At 39.0% G+C, this 19419-nt stretch overlaps 1 protein-coding gene across 2 annotated transcripts in view; it reads left to right on the forward strand.

The window, feature by feature from the left end:
* The first annotated feature begins 2082 nt into the window (after positions 1-2082).
* The window catches only part of nav2a (neuron navigator 2a), a 188713-nt gene continuing 171376 nt past the window's right edge, over positions 2083-19419 (forward strand). The window contains exons 1-2 of one of the 2 annotated variants that reach the window (XM_058628877.1): positions 2083-2162; positions 3214-3552. In XM_058628877.1, the coding sequence (XP_058484860.1) occupies positions 3472-3552 (81 nt within the window). In that variant the 5' untranslated portion in view covers positions 2083-2162; positions 3214-3471. Of the gene's footprint in view, positions 2163-3067; positions 3553-19419 lie in introns of both variants that reach the window. The other variant, XM_058628878.1, reaches the window with a different exon arrangement.

The raw sequence follows: 19419 nt of genomic DNA on the forward strand, positions 1-19419 counted from the left end.
GATTCATAACTGTGGATTCATGCTCATAACTGTGGATTCATACTCATAACTGTGGATTCATAACTGTGGATTCATGCTCATAACTGTGGATTCATACTCATAACTGTGGATTCATAACTGTGGATTCATGCTCATAACTGTGGATTCATACTCATAACTGTGGATTCATGCTCATAACTGTGGATTCATACTCATAACTGTGGATTCATACTCATAACTGTGGATTCATACTCATAACTATTGATTCATACTCACAACTGTGGATTCATACTCATAACTGTTGATTCATACTCATAACTGTTGATTCATACTCACAACAGTGGATTCATATTCATAACTGTGGATTCATACTCATAACTGTTGATTCATGCTAATAACTGTGGATTCATACTCATAACTGTTGATTCATGCTCATAACTGTTGATTCATACTCATAACTGTGGATTCATACTCATAACTGTGGATTCATACTCACAACTGTTGATTCATACTCATAACTGTGGATTCATACTCATAACTGTGGATTCATACTCATAAATGTGGATTCATACTCATAACTGTGGATTCATACTCATAACTATTGATTCATACTCATAACTATTGATTCATACTCACAACTGTGGATTCATACTCATAACTGTTGATTCATACTCATAACTGTTGATTCATACTCACAACAGTGGATTCATACACATTACTGTGGATTCATACTCATAACTGTTGATTCATGCTAATAACTGTGGATTCATACTCATAACTGTTGATTCATGCTCATAACTGTTGATTCATACTCATAACTGTGGATTCATACTCATAACTGTGGATTCATACTCACAACTGTTGATTCATACTCATAACTGTGGATTCATACTCATAACTGTGGATTCATACTCATAAATGTGGATTCATACTCATAACTGTGGATTCATACTCATAAATGTGGATTCATACTCATAACTGTGGATTCATACTCATAACTGTTGATTCATACTCATAACTGTGGATTCATACTCATAACTGTGGATTCATACTCACAACTGTTGATTCATACTCATAACTGTGGATTCATACTCATAACTGTGGATTCATACTCATAACTGTTGATTCATACTCATAACTGTGGATTCATACTCATAACTGTGGATTCATACTCACAACTGTTGATTCATACTCATAACTGTTGATTCATACTCATAAATGTGGATTCATACTCATAACTGTTGATTCATACTCATAACTGTTGATTCATACTCATGTGGAAGGGAAAGGGGAATGGCTTGGGGATAAGACCCTGGGGCAGACCCAGGACACGATGGAGAGTCTACTGTTTGACTTTCATCTTGTTCTGGAACCCCTCTGTATCCTCCCAGAAAAGCTGGTGGAAGCATCTTTCCTTAGACTGCTGCCACTTTGACCCTGACCTGGATACAGGAAGATAAGATGATCCAGATACATCTGAGTTAACGTTAGTGAAGCTGCACTTGTTAAAAAATACATACATACAAAAAAAAAAACCACTTCATTTTCTGACCTTGGAATATTCAAATTATATATACAGACACATACAGAATATGTATCTGTATATATCACAATTTTGTGACCAGGTAAAATCAATTCATTATCCATCCCCTTAATAAAATGTGTCCCAAAAAGCAGTCCAGATGGCCTAACAGTGGGCTACAATATGACAAGCATACAGTATAATATACCAAGAATTGCCGTCATTTTAAACAAATTTAATGCTCATACAGCAAATATGTTTAATTTAATAATTTTATATCGTCTCTATATATTCAAAAGAAACACATATATGTTTAAAAAGATAATTTGTAGCATAAATATGTTTAAAATAATAATTTTATAGCATTTCTATAGATTAAAAAGAAACGAATATATGTATAACATGTTCATTGTTGTAGCATGTCTGTTCATTAAAATGAAAATGTTATAAATGAAGCAAGCTTCCAAACTTCCGCGCTGTCATGAACATAGCACAGTGACGTACAGAATGTAGGCAGAGCTGTTGCATTGGATGTGGGCGGGGTTGGATGTGGGCGGAGTTGGATGTTGCAGCTGTTACTACTTGCCGCTCTCACAGAGGCAGAGGAGCGGACAGCATCACCAGCGATGCACGGTGAAGGAAAGAAACAGAGAAATGTGGGGTGAGCATCATTGTTTTATGAAAGAAACTTCTCTCTGATGTTTATTCCTCCACGTAGTTCCTTTAGTCTGTGAATTACGAATAGTTTCCAGAAAGCTCGGCGCAGCAGCAGCAGCAGCAGCAGCCCGGGAGTGATCGCAGGTTTTCCTGCAGGGATGCTGCGGTACCTCAAACCTTCAGCAAGCAATTTGCTCCATATCACAACCCTTGAGTTTATGTTTGTCTGTATCAAGCTGAGGAATTTTAAATTCACCAGAACTACGTGGCACGATATAATCTCACACCTGGCGCAATTAGCAATTAGAGGTTCTCATTTATTTCTATAATAATAATTATTTGACTATATATAGTTTGATTAGAACGTAATCTATGAACTATATCAGGTTACAACTAAAAAAAATAAAATAAACATAAACATAAAAAGGTAAAAAATATAGGCACATACATCATATATCATGATATTTTTTTGTTTGAAACGGTTGGTAACTTCCCAGATCCCATTAAAAAAACACTGCTTGTTAAAGGATAAATAATAATAATAATGATAATAATAATAACATTCACAATAATGGTAATAATAATAATGATAATAATAATAATAATAATAATGATGATAATAATAATAATAATAATGATAAGAAGCAGTAGTAGACTAAAAGTATTATTTCAAGTCATATTATTGAATAGATTGCAAGTCAAGAGAAACTTGACCACTATGTCTCATCAGATGTGGTTTTTCTCTTATCTGTATGAATCTGCTTCAATCTAAACATTTTGTCTGTCAGGATACCACACCTCCAACCTGAGAGTGACCCCTGGACTTTATTATTCATTTATTTTTTAGCCTTTTTTCGTGCAGATGGATGTTTCCTGTAAACCTGAAGTCTACTCTTCTTTTCTACACAGAAATGGAGACCAGCCTTCATGTACTTTCTAGTGACTGACTGTGGAGCAGTAGAATGGATCATTATGATAGCACCCTGATGGTGTTTTTGGTAGAGATAACCAGTGACATTATCTTCTCCCCTTCTCTGCCCTGATGCTTTTTTCAGGCCGGTCTCTTTTGACCAGGAACTGCAAAGCAAAACGCTCAAGAAATGACATGTCTGAGACACGGCATGTGACCGAGGTTGGATCCCCCAAAAGACTGGGTACTACTGATCGACAGACAGTTTTTCCTCATTTTAGATAGACATTCATGCACCATACCCGGACCCCGTGGGAAGGGGACTGAAATACGTTGAGCAGGTATTTCCCTAAAAGGATATTAAGCTGTGGGAGCATCTGAGGACTCACTCACTCATGGGAAGATGGAGGCAGGAGCAGAGGCGAGTCCACAGCAGCATTCGAGGAAGAAACCTGTGCTGCATGGCTTGGAGGACCAGAAAAAGGTGCGTTAATGACTGACCCTCCTTAACCTACGATCCACCTGCTCAGTGTTGTGTGACAGTTTAAGAGTGGAGTGATTGGATTGAGTGTTCATCTTTGAAAGCTGAGTTTGAACTTTGAATAGCAGTGGATGTTATAACCAATCTCTTCATATAAATCAGTTTCCATGACAACTTGTCATGGAAACAAATGTTAAGCCTTTAGAACATGTCCTCACATCTAAAAGTCTTGAAAAGTAAAATGTTCAATTGTAACCAGTCAACAAAAAGATCCAAAGCATTGTGCCTTGTTGCACAAACAAAACAATGCATTTGACTTAGAGCTTCCTGACCTTCTCCAACTTTCATTACGTTTGTGGTGTTGAAAGAAGGATATCAGGATTAATTCAAAGCCAACCACCCAGTGAAAGCAGTGTCCTCTTTGATGTTTTGTGGTTGTGTAAAATTACACATGTTTCAACTTCGCCTTGAATTTTCTACACTGCTGTTGTTGAACACACACAAAGGGTTTTCATGGTTTGACTGTAGATGAGGGGATACAGGATGCTCTGCAGGTTGGAAGTTAGAGCTGCAAGATATATGGTCAAAATATCATATTGTTATTTTTGATAGATATTGTGATTGTGACATCTTGCTTTCCTGAAAGAAATTGTAGCTCACATTCATTCATTGCTCTGTTTTCGGAGCACTAGTGTTTATAGTGAAGGAAGCAAAACAGGAGGGATCTCTAAATCCTCTGGGCTTTATCACTCAGAACTGTAAATTAGAGTAGGTGGTTACAAAGTTAGAACATGCATGTTGGAGTTTGGTCCTTGCCAAGTCTGGTTTAGTATGAAATACATAGTGTGGAGCTTTGTTGGACTTCACTCCCTCTACTAAAGGTGTTTCTGGGATTAGACTCAATAAGAATGTTCAGCACTTTTTTCATTCCTCACCCATCCTCCTTGCTCCTCTCGTTAATTATTGATTTGATCAGATGTGTTAAATTAGTCACTTGAGATTATGTCGAACATGAATATTTATTAATGCGACCAAAATCCCAGATGCTGTTTTCCAGTTTTCCAGACTGCCAAGCTTTCCTCTTGGAAGCTCAGTGACAGAATGATGATTGGATGCTGCATAAAGCTCAGTATTTACAAATTACTTTTTTGTCAAAGAATCCTGATCCCATTTGTAATTTTTTTTATTTTTTTTATTTGCCCACTTAAAGTGATATCAGCACTGACATCTCTGGATTTCATCAAAAACCCTCACTTGCGGCTACAGATGCGGTGGCATTATCAGTCCAGACATGACACAATGTGCAGCTCTCTCCAGGGAAGAGAGGTTGTGCTTGTCTAAGCCAATACTCACCTTGCCTCTTAATGGATATCGGCCGACTTAAATAAATTGAAATCACTGAGGTAGTAATGTGGACACACGGGCTCTCATTGTTGGAGAATTACCCCAGGCTACCAGGCAGCAAGATTCAATGTCCCCTGACAATTACCCAGGCTGTGTGAGTTCAAGATCTTATATATGATGCTCACCTCAGTAGGAGGTAATTGGATTTTGTTCTCTTTGTAGATTTACTCTCTCACATGCTTCATATAATAATGTTCATTGAGTAGCAATCATCAGTTGGAGGAGAATCACATATTGGTATGGTATTATGGTGAAAGTGGGCTCAGTGTGGGCTTGGACAGAGCAGAACTCTTAGTTGAAGTCGGTTATGATTCTTAGTGTTATGTTTTGTCCAGCTACGTTAAGTTAAGTTAAGTTAAGTTAAGGGTTAAGGATGTAAACTATGTACATTCCTTGTGAGTGTTGCTGCACAGCCTTAACTGTAGCTAGGGATGTCCTGATACAATGTTTTCACTGCCGATACGATACTGATATTGCAGCCTTGAGTATTGGCCGATATCGATCCGATACGATATCGGCACAAATCATACATACTTTAATTACTTATTTTGTAGTGTGGAATGTTAGAATAGACTTGATCAAGTGATATTACTTAAACAGAGAACAATAGTCTCTAATAAACTGACCCATTTATTATTAAACAATGGGTCACACTAAATTTTAAACTATTTGGAAAAGTGTACAGCATTTTCTGGTGATTTCCATTAGGGATGAGCCAATAAAACTTGTCATGTCGAGAATCTAAAAAAAGAGGTTGCCTGTCTTATAGTAAAAAGTTTTTGTTTTTTTGACAGCAGCCCCGTGTATTACATATTCATCATTTTTGATGCATGCATTGCTCCTCCCATGTATCCCAGATTTGTGAGAGCCACCTTTTAAAGTAGGTTTGAAAAACTGAACTGCAGATGTAGTATGTAGACATGCTTCATTTATTGGAGCACAGTCAAAGAAAAAGAGCTCTGAGTTGATCTTTGATTAACAGCATATTGGACAATTGGCATATTCCCTCCTCCCAGTCAGCCTGGTTCTTGAGAAAATGCTAATGAAATATTCTGTTCTTTAACTGCTCCTTGATGTACATGTAGTGTATATCCCAGTGGTTTGCACTAGACTTTTTGGCCGCCTGTCATTTTGACAGATAGGGTTGTAAAATTTTTTATGATTATAAAATATAGTCCATCTAATAGTATTTAATTTTCAAAAACAATCCGGCCAACAACAGGGCTTAAAGTTTTCAGCCACAGAACTTTATTCAATGCTTACATTTTTGCCAAATTTTCCAGTGCTTTAATTTTTCCAGCAAAGCTGGTCACAAACACACTCCAAGGCCTCCAGTTCATAGCTTTTCAATAAACTGTCAGCGCCTGATAGTGAGAAGCATTTAGCACAGTGTCAGATCAGATATGATACCCATTTGCTCCGAGAGGAATCTTCTTTTGATGGATTTGGTTATCTCTTTGATGTTCTTAGTGTGCAAAGTGCATCTATGTGCCGACACGACACCTTACAGGATCATGGTTGCAGGAGTGGTTATTGACGGTGCTGTGTGTGAATTATTTGAAGTTACGGTAGATCCACCTCTGTGTTCTATCTGTCAAAATGACGGACAGCCTTCAGATTTTTCCATCAATGACAGAGAATTCTCGATTGGTGCGACCCCTGGTATTTCCCTACCTCACATTGAGTTGTTTATATATATATATATAGTTGATATATATATATATATAGTTGATATATATATATATATATAGTTGATATATATATATATGTTTTACGTAAGGTACTGAAATGTTGAACAGAGTTCAACAGTAGATCTCAGCCATTAGTATCTGATAGAGATGACAAAGGGCATTAAGAAGGTGACAGAGCATCCTGTAATAAAATCGTTTATGGATTCTGCTCAATGAGGATAAAAGGAAATGTGACACTAATTGTGCAAACAAAGCCATTGGAGATTATGTATATTTTCACAAGTCTAGTTTCCGACTGCTCATTAGGAGGCGTTTGATATGGTTGGATGGGGTTCTGTAGGATAATGAGGTGTTTCCAATTAATATATGTGTGCTGCTATGTGCTGTGCAGCAGCCATTCTGTAAAAGCCTCATAATTAGTTAAGAGACACAAATGAGTAGGAACCTACAGATAGCTTTGTGTATTTCCTTCAGAAGATGGAGTGAACCCTGAACGTCAAGATACAGGTCAGGTACTCAGTGAGAATCGTGTGGTTGGGAGCTTTAGGGTTTCTTTCCATGGCTTTGGTGGCTTCCAGACTTGGAATAATCCATTAATGTGAAATGTGATGATGGGACAGTGGCAATAGACCAAAGAATGCTATTAAGGTTAGTTAGCCTTAGCACATCCATCCAACTGTCCATTCATACAGTATGTAATCACTCCACCATGCTCTGTCGTTTCCCTTGGGTCGTCCCTGTCATTGAACCGTGAAACATCTAAAGGGCTGTATTTAAGCTCCAGTATGTAATATTTAGTAGTGTTTATTGACAAATTAAATACTCTATCAAGAAGTGTCTTTGCACAGTCACACACGTGTTGATGCGCCGTGCTGCGCCGTCTCTCAGCATACGCCAAAACAGAGGTAATGTTAACGCCAAACGAGAAACTTTGAGCTTACAGCACAACGACTTTAACAAGCACTGGGTAGATGTCAATCACAGATTCAGGATTATCATTCGCCGAAGGGAAAACAGTCCTGCTAATTCACGTGAGTATCGCACAGTAACTAGCAAATAGTAGGTAATAGTAAGTAGCAAATGCCATCATTTGATAGAAATAGCAAAGAAAACACACCTATTATCCTATCTGTCAAATAAACATCATTTGGAAACAAAGATTGTATTCCACATGCACCGTTTGTTTACTTTTTCCAAGGGTGGACCTTATGCTGCGTTCAAAGACAAAATCAGAGGTTGGAATTTCCCAGTAGAATTTTCCAGATGCATGCCATTCCCATTATTGTGTGGGGTCAATCCTCAAAAAATTTATGATTCAATAATTGAAGAATCGGCTGAAATAGCTTGGATAAAAAGCTTTGAAATGATATGTAATTAAATCGGGGTTCTAACTTGTTTTTATTTATTATTCTTTTTTTGCATTTGTGTTTGGTTTATAGTTATCCTGGCTCCATCGAACCCATTGTCTTGTTCTAATAACATTTTATGAAAAAAAGCCTCTGCTGTGCAAAGGTTTCACAAATGTATCCTTCAAAAACGGTCGCTGCCCAGACCTCAAATCCACACTTGACAGGATCGAGACTCTGAATTGAGACACGGCTACAGAGTGACTAGAGGGATGACAATTTGTCATTGACAGGGTTTGATTGATTGTGTATACCAGCTGCACTGCTGCTATCTGAAACTAATTGAATGTAATATCAGGCAGATCGGGTACTGTGATGACAAATGAGCAGCATTGTGAGATTATTTTGAACCTATTGTGCACATTATCCCTCTTTAACAGTTGGAATTTCCAAGCCCCTGACTGGATGGCGCAGATAAATAATTGCTGTCTTTATAAATCACGATGACTGGTACTCATTATCTTACTTGGAGCTCATTTACAGAATACCACTTTCTTTTTAAGATTTGTATTTTATTAATGGGTAAATGCTGAGAATCAGGAGCAGGCTGTGGCTCTCTGTGATTGTGAAACAAATGAATCTAATGACTGCTTTTTGCAAGTAGAGAGGACACCAATGGCTGAGCCTTTCTTACTAAATAGACAGCTGCATACGAGAGAGGGGATTTATTTTAGTGAAGGACTATGTTTGCTCAGTCGTGCAGCACTGACGAGTGCAGGGACTCAGGGGTTCGGATTGGGGAAGGGTAGGGGGGTCATATAGGGTGGAGGTGGGACTAGGCATGGAGCTCTGAGTTTGGGGGTGGGGAGGATGCTGTAGTCAGAATGCTGCTTGGTCCTCAAGAGCCATCTGGCTGTCACCCTCCCTCTTCATAGGGAAGGTTGAGGACAGGTGGCACGGGTTGGTAGGAACTGGACTTCTGCTATGGGGGAATACAATTGGCTAGCTGGGCCCCCAGACCACATTGACCCATCACATACCTAATACTTGCTGAGCATCCTGTCAGGAAGAACATTCTTAATGAACATTGTCTTTGAAAATGAACATCTGTGTTTTATTTATAGTTGGTCATTTTATATGATAGGGCTGCATTGGAAAAAACTGACATTGCAATTTTATTTTTGCATATAGCGTTATTAAAAAATAATTCTCACCAGATGGGACACATCTGTGAACGAACAAGACTGCTGGTAAAAAAAATAAAGAGAGGAGAAAAACACTTGTTTTGTTCAACACTTGAACAAAACAATACAGATCATGATTGTTCCACACACAGTCGGCTGCACTGAACATCCACAGCTCATCTGTGACGCTCACACAGCCCTTCTCTGTGTATGTGTGTTGTCCGACCCTCCGCCCGCAGTTAATACGGTTTGTCGCTAAGAAAAAAAGTGTCTGTGAAGTCGCTAAATATACACACGGAAGTGGAACAGACATTATTTCACACAACAAACAGACATTATTTCCCTTTTTTTTTACCTCTGACTCGATTCCTTCTGTCTCTCTTTCTGTTATTATATCTGCAATGTGCACAACGTCGTCTTCTCTGTTTTTGTCGGAATGTTACAGCACAACTTCCCGTCCTGACATATACACTACAGCTGACAGAGATACTTCCTGAAACGATGCCGTGTTTACGGGGAACTTTTTGGTACCGTTTGCGTCTGAATGTGGCCACAGTCTCTCCCTCTTGTTTATCACTCATCTTCAGCGTGGTGTGTAAATGACAGCATGGGCATATGGGGGGAGGGGCTGACTGTGAGCGCAGAGACAGCACAGAGCAAAGAACCGGTTCAGAGATGCTTTTCTGAAGAAGTGTATTAGTAACAGTCTTAACAAATGAAAAACTGTTTTGTCTTTCATTTCATTTAGCTGAATAATGAGGTGGCGATTAAAGCTCCGAACCTTGGTCATATTTGGGCAGTGCTCATTTTTAAGCATAGCCCACTTTCACTGTGTAAGTACAGTATTTTCTTTAAGTTACAGTTAAAGTTACCCATCATCACCCATTATTTTGATGGGTGCTTGCCTGTGGATATATTTCACATCATTAGTTCATCATCATTATCTGAATCTCATAAAAAAATCAAACCGATTCCATCTGCAGCACCTGTAAGGATCGTGTCAGGCTGAAAACAACACGGGACTCTTTCTGTTATTTGTTGCAGCAAGTGTGACCACAAGGAACATTACAGAGACACCACATCAGCATTTATGATACTGGAAGTGGTTTCTTCTTTGCATTGTTGGCTTAATGTTAGTCTACCTTTGCCTTTGTTTAAGAGAGACATGGGGCCTCTTACAGTATCTTGTGTCTGCAGTTAAATCTGAGTGTGTGTGAAAGACAAGAACTGAGTATTGTTTTTAAAAGCAGTTGTACCAGCTTCCACCTTATGTCTTCGCCAATCCTTGCTCATCTTGATCCTTGGAAATATCTTCAGAATTCATTTTTAAACTCTAGGAATGATTAGATTTGTATGATGTTGTTATCAGTCTTACTCAGTCTTATTCCTAGAATGTAAAACTGCGACAGATGAAACCTTTATCAATAGCAAACATACACATGGGCACATACACACACAGTCTTCTAATCTCAGACTTGTATATTCAGTGAACCCATGGTGTAAATCGGCCGTGTTTGGATAGGAGTTAAAACAGTCAAGTGGAGGGGAGGGATGGTGAACAAACTTTCTCTATATCTGCCTCCCTTGTTACAGTAAATTGAGATTTCTACCACATGTTCAATTAAATGCTGCAGATACTTTTTGCCTACAGGGCACAAAATTGGTACTGTGACTGTTAACAATGGTGCAGACAGAACATGGGGCTTTATTTTCTCAAAGCCTTTTTTACTGAAAGAAATAATTCCTGCTATTTTTTGTCAGAGGACCTAAAGGCATGGCTCAATAAAATATATCCAAAGAGATGAATCCTGATGTAAGGACGGTATTACAAGTTTCTGTGCAAGACTGTTCAACACATACATCCTTATGAAATCAACACATTCATTCTTTTCTGTGTGAAAATCTAGTTCTGTTTTATTAATAGAACACACTTTCCACCAGAAACTGCTGAACATGAAATGATAAATCATATGAATGCCTGTCACCAGTACCTTCCCCCACTCTCTCCGCACCTTCTCAGACAATGCTGTTGCCTGTTACTGCATCTTGATGCACGTTCTATTAGAAGAACACACTGCTGCTCAGTACAATTTCTAATAATTGATTTTTTTTAAAATTTTCCAGCTTTATGGATAAAGTACTTTTTCATATAGGTAACAAATGCAAAAAACGGATTACTAATATCTAGGGATGCGCCGGAATTAAAATGCTTCTGCGTCGTGGCCACGAAGTAGGTATAATGTGCGCACAAAATACTAATTGATAATATCATCATTCCTGGATAGTTGGGTAAGCAAATCGAGCGCACCTACTCTAAGGTCAAAGGTAGAGGCAGTAGAGTGGCTAAAGCTACACGATGGACAGAGATAGCGTGATAGAGTTTTATTTTAGACTGGGAATGAGCGACAAAGACATTGGGAAAAGCCTGTCATTATTACCGAGAGGCATTTAAACAGAATATTGAGAGGCAGGTTTCTTTACCCGCGCAGGTACGACAATAACAACACAACAACGCTCGATTTGCTTACCCAGGTGTCCAGGAATGAAGTAATATTTTGTGTACACGTTATAGCTATTTCGTGGGCACAATTTACTTTATTATTTTACTATGTCATGGCAGCTACAACGAGAGTAGTTCTTCTTCTTCTATGGTTGAAAGTAGCAATATAAAGCAGGACACAGCACCGAACTTCACCTAAAGGAAGGAGCAGTGCCAACGGTCTTTGTGTGCTTGTTTTGTCGTTTAGCATTAGCGATAACCAGCTACAGGCTAAGCTACACGTGTTCGCTCGTGTTTCATTTGCATGTATGTGTGTTTATCATCTCAGTAACCACAACGTTATCCAAGCTACAGGCGTCCTGCAGCAGTCTTTGCGATGGAGGTGGTTCACTTGTCACAGTGTCTTCTGACTCTGGGTCAGACTCCGGATCAAATGCGTAAGTGATTACGACGAGGGGTCGTGACGACGGCATTACTCAATGTTTTGATAATTGCTAGCGGTGCATCCGCCTTTCCAGAGGGGGAGCTGCGGGTTTCAGAGCTGACATGCCAATTACGTCACTTACAGGTTACTGGCCAATCACAAGACAGTCCGTGTTCTGTGGGTGTGGTTTTGGTCTGAAACAGCACGCCTGACGAGAGCGTCAGTGATGAGACATTTACATCGGCTCGTTTGCAGTGACTAGGACGTTTTTGACCATAAAAACGACTTCGTGTTTGTAAGTACACCTCCATATCTCACATGCAAGTGAGATAGGACCATGCTATGGCCTCTTTAAACTCTTTGTCACCGGTGTTCTACATCCTGGCACTTTTTTTCAAAAGCTTTACCTTTTGATCTTTCCCATCTTATAGCTATAACTCTTTATAAGTATGACAACATTCATCCTGATTTTTTGCTGAGATATATGCATCTAAGCTTGTTAAATAGGACTCCCCAAGTGAAATTTAAATTGCCACCAAATTTGTAATCTGGATCAAACCTGGATGAAACTTAATCTGAAGGAGTGTCTGATCCTGGATAAAATCTCATCCAATTGGACCAATTATTTGTAGAACTGTGGTTAGGGTTAATAAAAGACATGGGTGGATGTGGGGTGGAGGAGCTTGTAATTCAGGGGTCAAGCTGTGCACATCTTATATACCACAGCATGTGAGAGGAAAGGGAAGCCAAGTACACATGAACACGCACACACAGCTCTCAATGGTCACCACAAGGCTGAATCTCTGTTACCTTAATCCAGGCCACCTTCCCCTCACCTCCCCCTCCTCCCCCATTCTAGTATCACTTACTGTACACACATAATCAATACAAGCGCTCTGCTCTTATTGATCCATATACTATGTATACACAGCTGCTGAGGCCAGATGGTAGCCTTCTGTCTGGAATCGAGAAGCCACTTGATCACCCTGAAGCTGGTTCTCAGTCATCTCCAGGATGCATCGAGCACATGTTCAAGGAAGAATATGCACCTCAAAGGCTTGTGCTTTGTACAAAGAATCATTATTTGTTTGGGAATCTACTGATTGCTGGTCAATGACTTTCTTTCACCTTGTAATGAAGTGTGCTCTTGCCTGGAGTCTGATGAGCAGTGACTTTTTGATTAGCAATCAAAACATGGAGGTCAAAACTGTTTTGAATGCTTGTGTTTTCCCTGCTTGTTAGTGGATATGTGGAGATTTCGGCCAATGTCAACCTATGAAAGGCTTATTTAGGCTATTTTAATTGTTAAGAAGTTGGTTGATTTTGTTCTCGGCTGAGAAAATCATTCAAAGATGTTCACCTAATTTTTAACCCCAGATTTGTTGTTTTCCTTGTGCGAAAAACATAAACAATGAAATTGAATTGAAATAAAATGGGGAAAATTAAACCTTTCTTATGAGGTTTGTCTGAATACAATCAATCTGTTGATGTGATTGTTTCTGTCTCTGTATCTGCTGATTGCTCAAAGGCTTTTGTAGAGCTTTGTGGTAGTAGTTAATATTGCCGGGAGAACTGCAGACAGCTTTGCCTGTAATGACAACAGACTGTAACTGCATCCTTGGAATTCAATTACCTTTTTCATTTCACCTTCGACACTTGAACATATTACCCTTTGTCAGAGCCAATCAGTGCAATACAATTATATCAGATTTGCTTCCCTCTGATTGATTCATGTTGAGATTGGCTTGGCTTTGCTCAACATAATAACATTTAAGCATGAACTGTAACTTCATTATTTCACATGCTGTATTAACATCCACAAGTCAGAGGAGCTAAGGTGATGTGGTCATGTCGGGTTGTTGTGCTCTGACTCAACAAAACCAGATTAGAGAAAATGATTAGTATTGTTGGCATTTTGGTCTCATGATGGTGGTAGTCATTTCTTTTAACACTGGATTTGAGTTGACGATTCTTGTGACATAGAGGCAGCAACAGTGAATTCATGGATTCACCACAATGCTTACAGAGATACTTATAAATGTCATTGATTGGGGATTGCAGCTTACTTTTCTGTATTTCAATTTTTCAGGTTCAATTTTGATCTTACCTGCCCTGCCAGGTTTCATTTTATTCATGATCTGTTAAAATCAATCACTATTTATATATAAAGTGCCTTTATAAATGCTACCATTTATAGCAGCATTTTTATTGAATGTAGTTCACACCCATACTCAGCTTTTTTAGGCAATATGCCTCGCCGGCCAATCACGTCCCATCAAGAAATCCATAAAACCATTTAATGTGTTCGCCATGTTGCAGGCAGTTTGAGAAACACTGAAATTAAAACATTTTAAACTTTAAAGACTTGCTTGTCAACTCGCGGACTACCAGTACCATACTTTGAGAAAAGCTGGTCTAGAGTGAACTCTTCTGAAAAGTGTCCATTGTTGAAGTTGGAAGTCAACCAAAACCAGTGACTAAATGGGTCATCAAATGTGCTTGCTGTAGTTTTTTGCAAGAGCCTTTGGTTCTAGAAATAAGTAGTCGCCAAGTAGTAATAATGGCGACTAACGTCTTTTGCCTGGGGGAGCTCCGTGGATCAAGTAAGATGGGTATATGGAAGACAATTTTACCTGTGAACAACAACTTGTGTAATAAATGCTTATGTTAATATTTTTGATATGGACAAATGATAAATAAAGTTGCGAAAAAAATGTAATGAAAATACAAAAAACCCAGCGTGTTTTCCTCGATGAGGTCTTTATTACAAGGTGAACATCTCTTTAAGCACTTAAAACGGATCCGTTCATTGAAGATTCACTGCTGTGCTCTAAAGCCGCGGTGCATGCAGCTGGAAGCCAGTGCTCATAAACACAACTGACCCTTGGTTTTTTCGAAAAATAATAATATAACAAAACATGTTAACAATAACTTAACCAAAAATATATAATACTTATGTCTGACAGGTTTTGCCAAATGTAACTCTCTAAAACTATTAAAAAAGCCACGAGTCGAGAAATAGGGTGAGCGAGAGATTAGTCTATATGAATTAGGCAAATAAACAAAGCTTCATAAAAAATAACTAGTAACATACAACTTTGGCACCAGTCTACTGATTTTTGTTGATAAAGATGAGCATGTTAACTTGCTCTTGGGTCAGACGCGACCGCAGCCTGGTGACCATCAGTCCAGCCGCCGAAAATACCCGTTCTGAGGGGACGGAAGTTGTCGTGATGCACAGGTACCTGTGTGCTAATTTGGCAAGTCTGGGGAACCTTATTCCAATCAAAATATACTATGTCAACTAGTGATATCAGCACAAGAACTGTTGAGGAATATTTAGATGATTTGTCTCTGTGCATGTCCTCGCTCCGTTCCTCTTCACCCTGTACACTGCAGACGTCTCCTACTGCTCCCCCTCCTGTCACCTGCAGACGTTCTCTGACGACCTCTGATGCGATGGTAACATCTTACAAATACCTGGGTGTTCACGTAAACAATAAACTGCACTGATCTGATCATGCTGCTGCACTCTACAGGAAGGGCCAGAGTAGACTCTACCTGGTGAGGAGAGCAGGGAGAACTCCTTAAGACCTTCTACGACTCAGGGGGGTCTGACGGCTCTGAAAGCGTTTTGCATCTTGTACATCTGTGCAATATCATAGCGCGTGATTTTCGAAAATATACGATATACTATATACTATACTACACTATGTTGATGTCAGTGCGATATGAACTGTTGAGGAATATTTAGATGATTTGTCTCTGTGCATGTCCTCGCACAGAGCGACACCGAACATAGTAGCTCAGCTTCGTGGCTGAGACACAAACGGACTGCTGCTGTTGTTGCGGGAGAGTGCGCCTGCAGTTATAAAACGAATCAATAATTATTAGACTAAAACATTGAAATATGCCAATTCTGATATGTTCATGTACTCAAAACGGACAGAGCAACATAACGGAGACAAGTTAGCTTGACTGTAGCTCAACATTAAATAAAACCACCGGACGTCTGTAGTCTTTCTGTCTCCTGTGGGTTGGGCTAATCCAAAATACTGGACTGATGCTTTGAACTCTGCGGCTAACGCCTCGCGATGTTCCTCAAGCAGTGTAGTGATAGCCACCAGGGTTAAGCTAGTGTTAGCATCTTCTTTTTTGAAGACATTTCAGCGATAGCAGGGATCGTTCAGATGAAATAAAAATAGAACAAACAATAAAGGGTAAGGGGATTCATTTTGGCGTGGAAGTTGGAGGGCTGATGGTTAAACGGGAGCACTCGCACAACACGTCTATACCATCTGCACGCTCAACCACAAGCCAAGTGTAACAGTTTGACACTAACAAATAATAACAAAACCACTTTACTTAAATAAATTGAATTGAAAAACACACATTATTTCTGATTTTTAACAAATTAGGATGGGCTTTACTTGATTCTTACATTAATGTAAAGTCACTGTCGCCACTCAGATTAAGGTGGAAAATCCGTCTCACACACATACACACACACACACACACCTGTTTTTAGAGCTGAAACAATTAATCGATTATTAATCGATAACTAAATGAATCGACAACTATTTTGATAATCGAATATTCGTTTGAAGCTTTTTTCATGATTAAAACAAGATTTCCAATTGTTTAAGCTTCTTAAATGTGAGTATTTTCTTCATTTCTTTGCTCTGGATAACAAAGAAATCATTAAAAGTTCATCATTTTGGGTTGTGGACAAAGCAAGTCATTTGAGAACATCATCATTTCTAGGTTTGACGAACACCAATCAACATTTTTTAATTTTTTAATTTTACGGACCACAATAATCGGCAGATTAGTTGATTATGAAAATAATTGTTAGTTGCAGCTCTACCTGTTTTGTGGTGGTAGTTCCCATCTTTTTTAAAGGCAGAGGTGCTTGTGTAAGCACTTCAGCAGAGGTCACCCAGGGCTCAAGGACATCACAGTAATGTGATCTTAGCTGTTAATTGGACTTGTAGGGAAGGATGATAGGTGAAGAGAGGGAATGCATTGTAACCTAATAGTGAGTACACCACTGGGCATGGGCACACACACACACACACACACACACACACACACGCACACAGAGAGAATCCTATCTTTCCTTTATCTGCTGCATCATTGCTTTCCGATGCTGTTCTCTAAACAATCTTTCAGTCATCTCATTAGAAAACACTTAACTGAAGATAAATGCTTTAACCTTTCATTCTGATTTGACATTCAGAAGTTACATGAGTATGTGTGTTCATCTAAACAGTGATCACAGTCAGTGGGATCGATGAAGAGCGGATAAGAGCTCCAATCAATACCCATCAGAGTTCTACTGATCAAATATTTATCCAGGAAGAGAGAGAAGAATAGACTCCCTGTCTGCCCAGTGCTGTCTGCACACGCCTGGCCATTCCGTCTTTGTAACAGGAGTCAACCTCGGGGCCAAAAGTGTCTGTTGACATAGAGATGATGAAAAGAGAAGGGGTTTAAACTCAATGTATCTTGGATCAGTGACTGCACTGGGCGATATGGCTGAAAAGCATATCACACTATAACTACTACCACAGTCTTATTTGGGTCCATCACACTCTCATATCACCAAAGAAAACTAGTATTTCACCATATGATCGTCAGTCAGTCACTCTTCTCTATATCTCTATATATATAAAGTGTGTGAGAGATGCGTGGATGAGCTGTCATAAATATCAATAATTCCCCCTGACATCCACCCACAGCAATGTTTTTTTCAACAAGTGATACCCACACCCGCCCACCACCCAATCATCATTCATTGTAGGAGCAGTCTGCTAAACATATGGAACACAGCAGCTGCGCAGATCGTCTAGGTCAGGGGTGCTCAGTACGTCGATCGCAAAGGTAGCGTGGGTAGATCGCAACGTTAAAAAAAAATAGACTTCAGCCTATCATCCATCCTGTCACTTGATTGATATACAGGGCAGCCAGTCAGCTGACATCTGACTTTTTCTGACACTTAGGTCACTGCGCATGCGCAAACAACGGCGCTAAGTGCAGCAGCAAAACTAACAAGATAGCTAGCGAGTTACCTTTTTCTCTTAAACTTAAGAAAGGGTATAAAAATGAGTGGGGGAGCTGGACCAAGTTAAAAGACAAAAACGTATCACTTTCATACAGAATGGGAGGATGGCTTTTGTTCACGATGACATTTTCGAAGTGCGTTTGATGATCATTTGTTAGTGTGCTTGAGGCTGGCTGTCAGCAGCTACTGTGCTGATTCCATTCAGTGCAAGTCATCAGAGTAAAGTCAGGTAATAACAAAAAATGTACATAGTTAATTGTGTTGTGTTGTGCATTATGGGCTCATGTGGTTATGCAAGGTACATCAACATACATTGTACATATAAAGAATTCTCAATATATTTATAAATAAATATATGTTTTGCATTTTTGTAGTAGGTAGATCATTTAGACTTGGTCATTTTATAAGTAGCTCGCATGCTGAAAAAGTGTGAGCACCCCTGGTCTAGGTCAACTCATTTCTGCCTGATGAAAAATAATGTTTTTAGAATGTTCACATTTCAGATCTAGTCAATATGTAAACCTATGTATTATTTATTTATTTGTTTATTATATTTATTTAAACCGCGACCTGTCCGCAATTCATCCAAATATAATTGTTTTTCACGCAATCCACCCCAAAGAGGCTGCGTTGAAAGCTTGACAGAGCACAGCAGAAGGATGCAAACGTTTGGTGATGTTAGTGGGTCACAGGCTTGATGCAGTTATTGAAATCAAAGGATTTGCAACTAAATATTAAGTCCTATTCACTTTAATCCTTTTTAAGTCTATCTGTTCCAATACTTTTGCTCACATGAAATGGGTGGGTTCAAAGTTGTGTATCAGATCCAGATGTAAATACCTGGAAGTAAAATATTCATATTCATCTTTTGATGTCAAACCCAAATGTTTTCAGTCTATGGCAGGGCTGGACTGAGACCAGAAAATTGCCCTGGAATTTTTGGCCATGGAGGCCCACCATTATTGATACGATATGCTGAGGAACATGACATACCTGATGTGTACTTTGTGTTGTTTTAAAATAAAGTGCAGTAGCATACATGGAAGAGAGTAACCGTGTTAAAAATTGATTCGCTCTTTCCCTACTCGGAGACTTTCATCTTGGCAGTGTCACAATTCCCATCTTGAAGTCAAAGTGGTTGTCAAAGAAACACTGTCAGAGATGTCTTTTCAGTGTTTAATGAAATATAGCGTTTATTTTTAGAATCGATGAATCTGTCGATTCTTTTGATTAATCAAGTATTCTTTTGTCCATAAA

Source organism: Solea solea, chromosome 5 (assembly GCF_958295425.1).
Source record: "Solea solea chromosome 5, fSolSol10.1, whole genome shotgun sequence".
Classification (NCBI taxonomy): Eukaryota; Metazoa; Chordata; class Actinopteri; order Pleuronectiformes; family Soleidae; genus Solea; species Solea solea.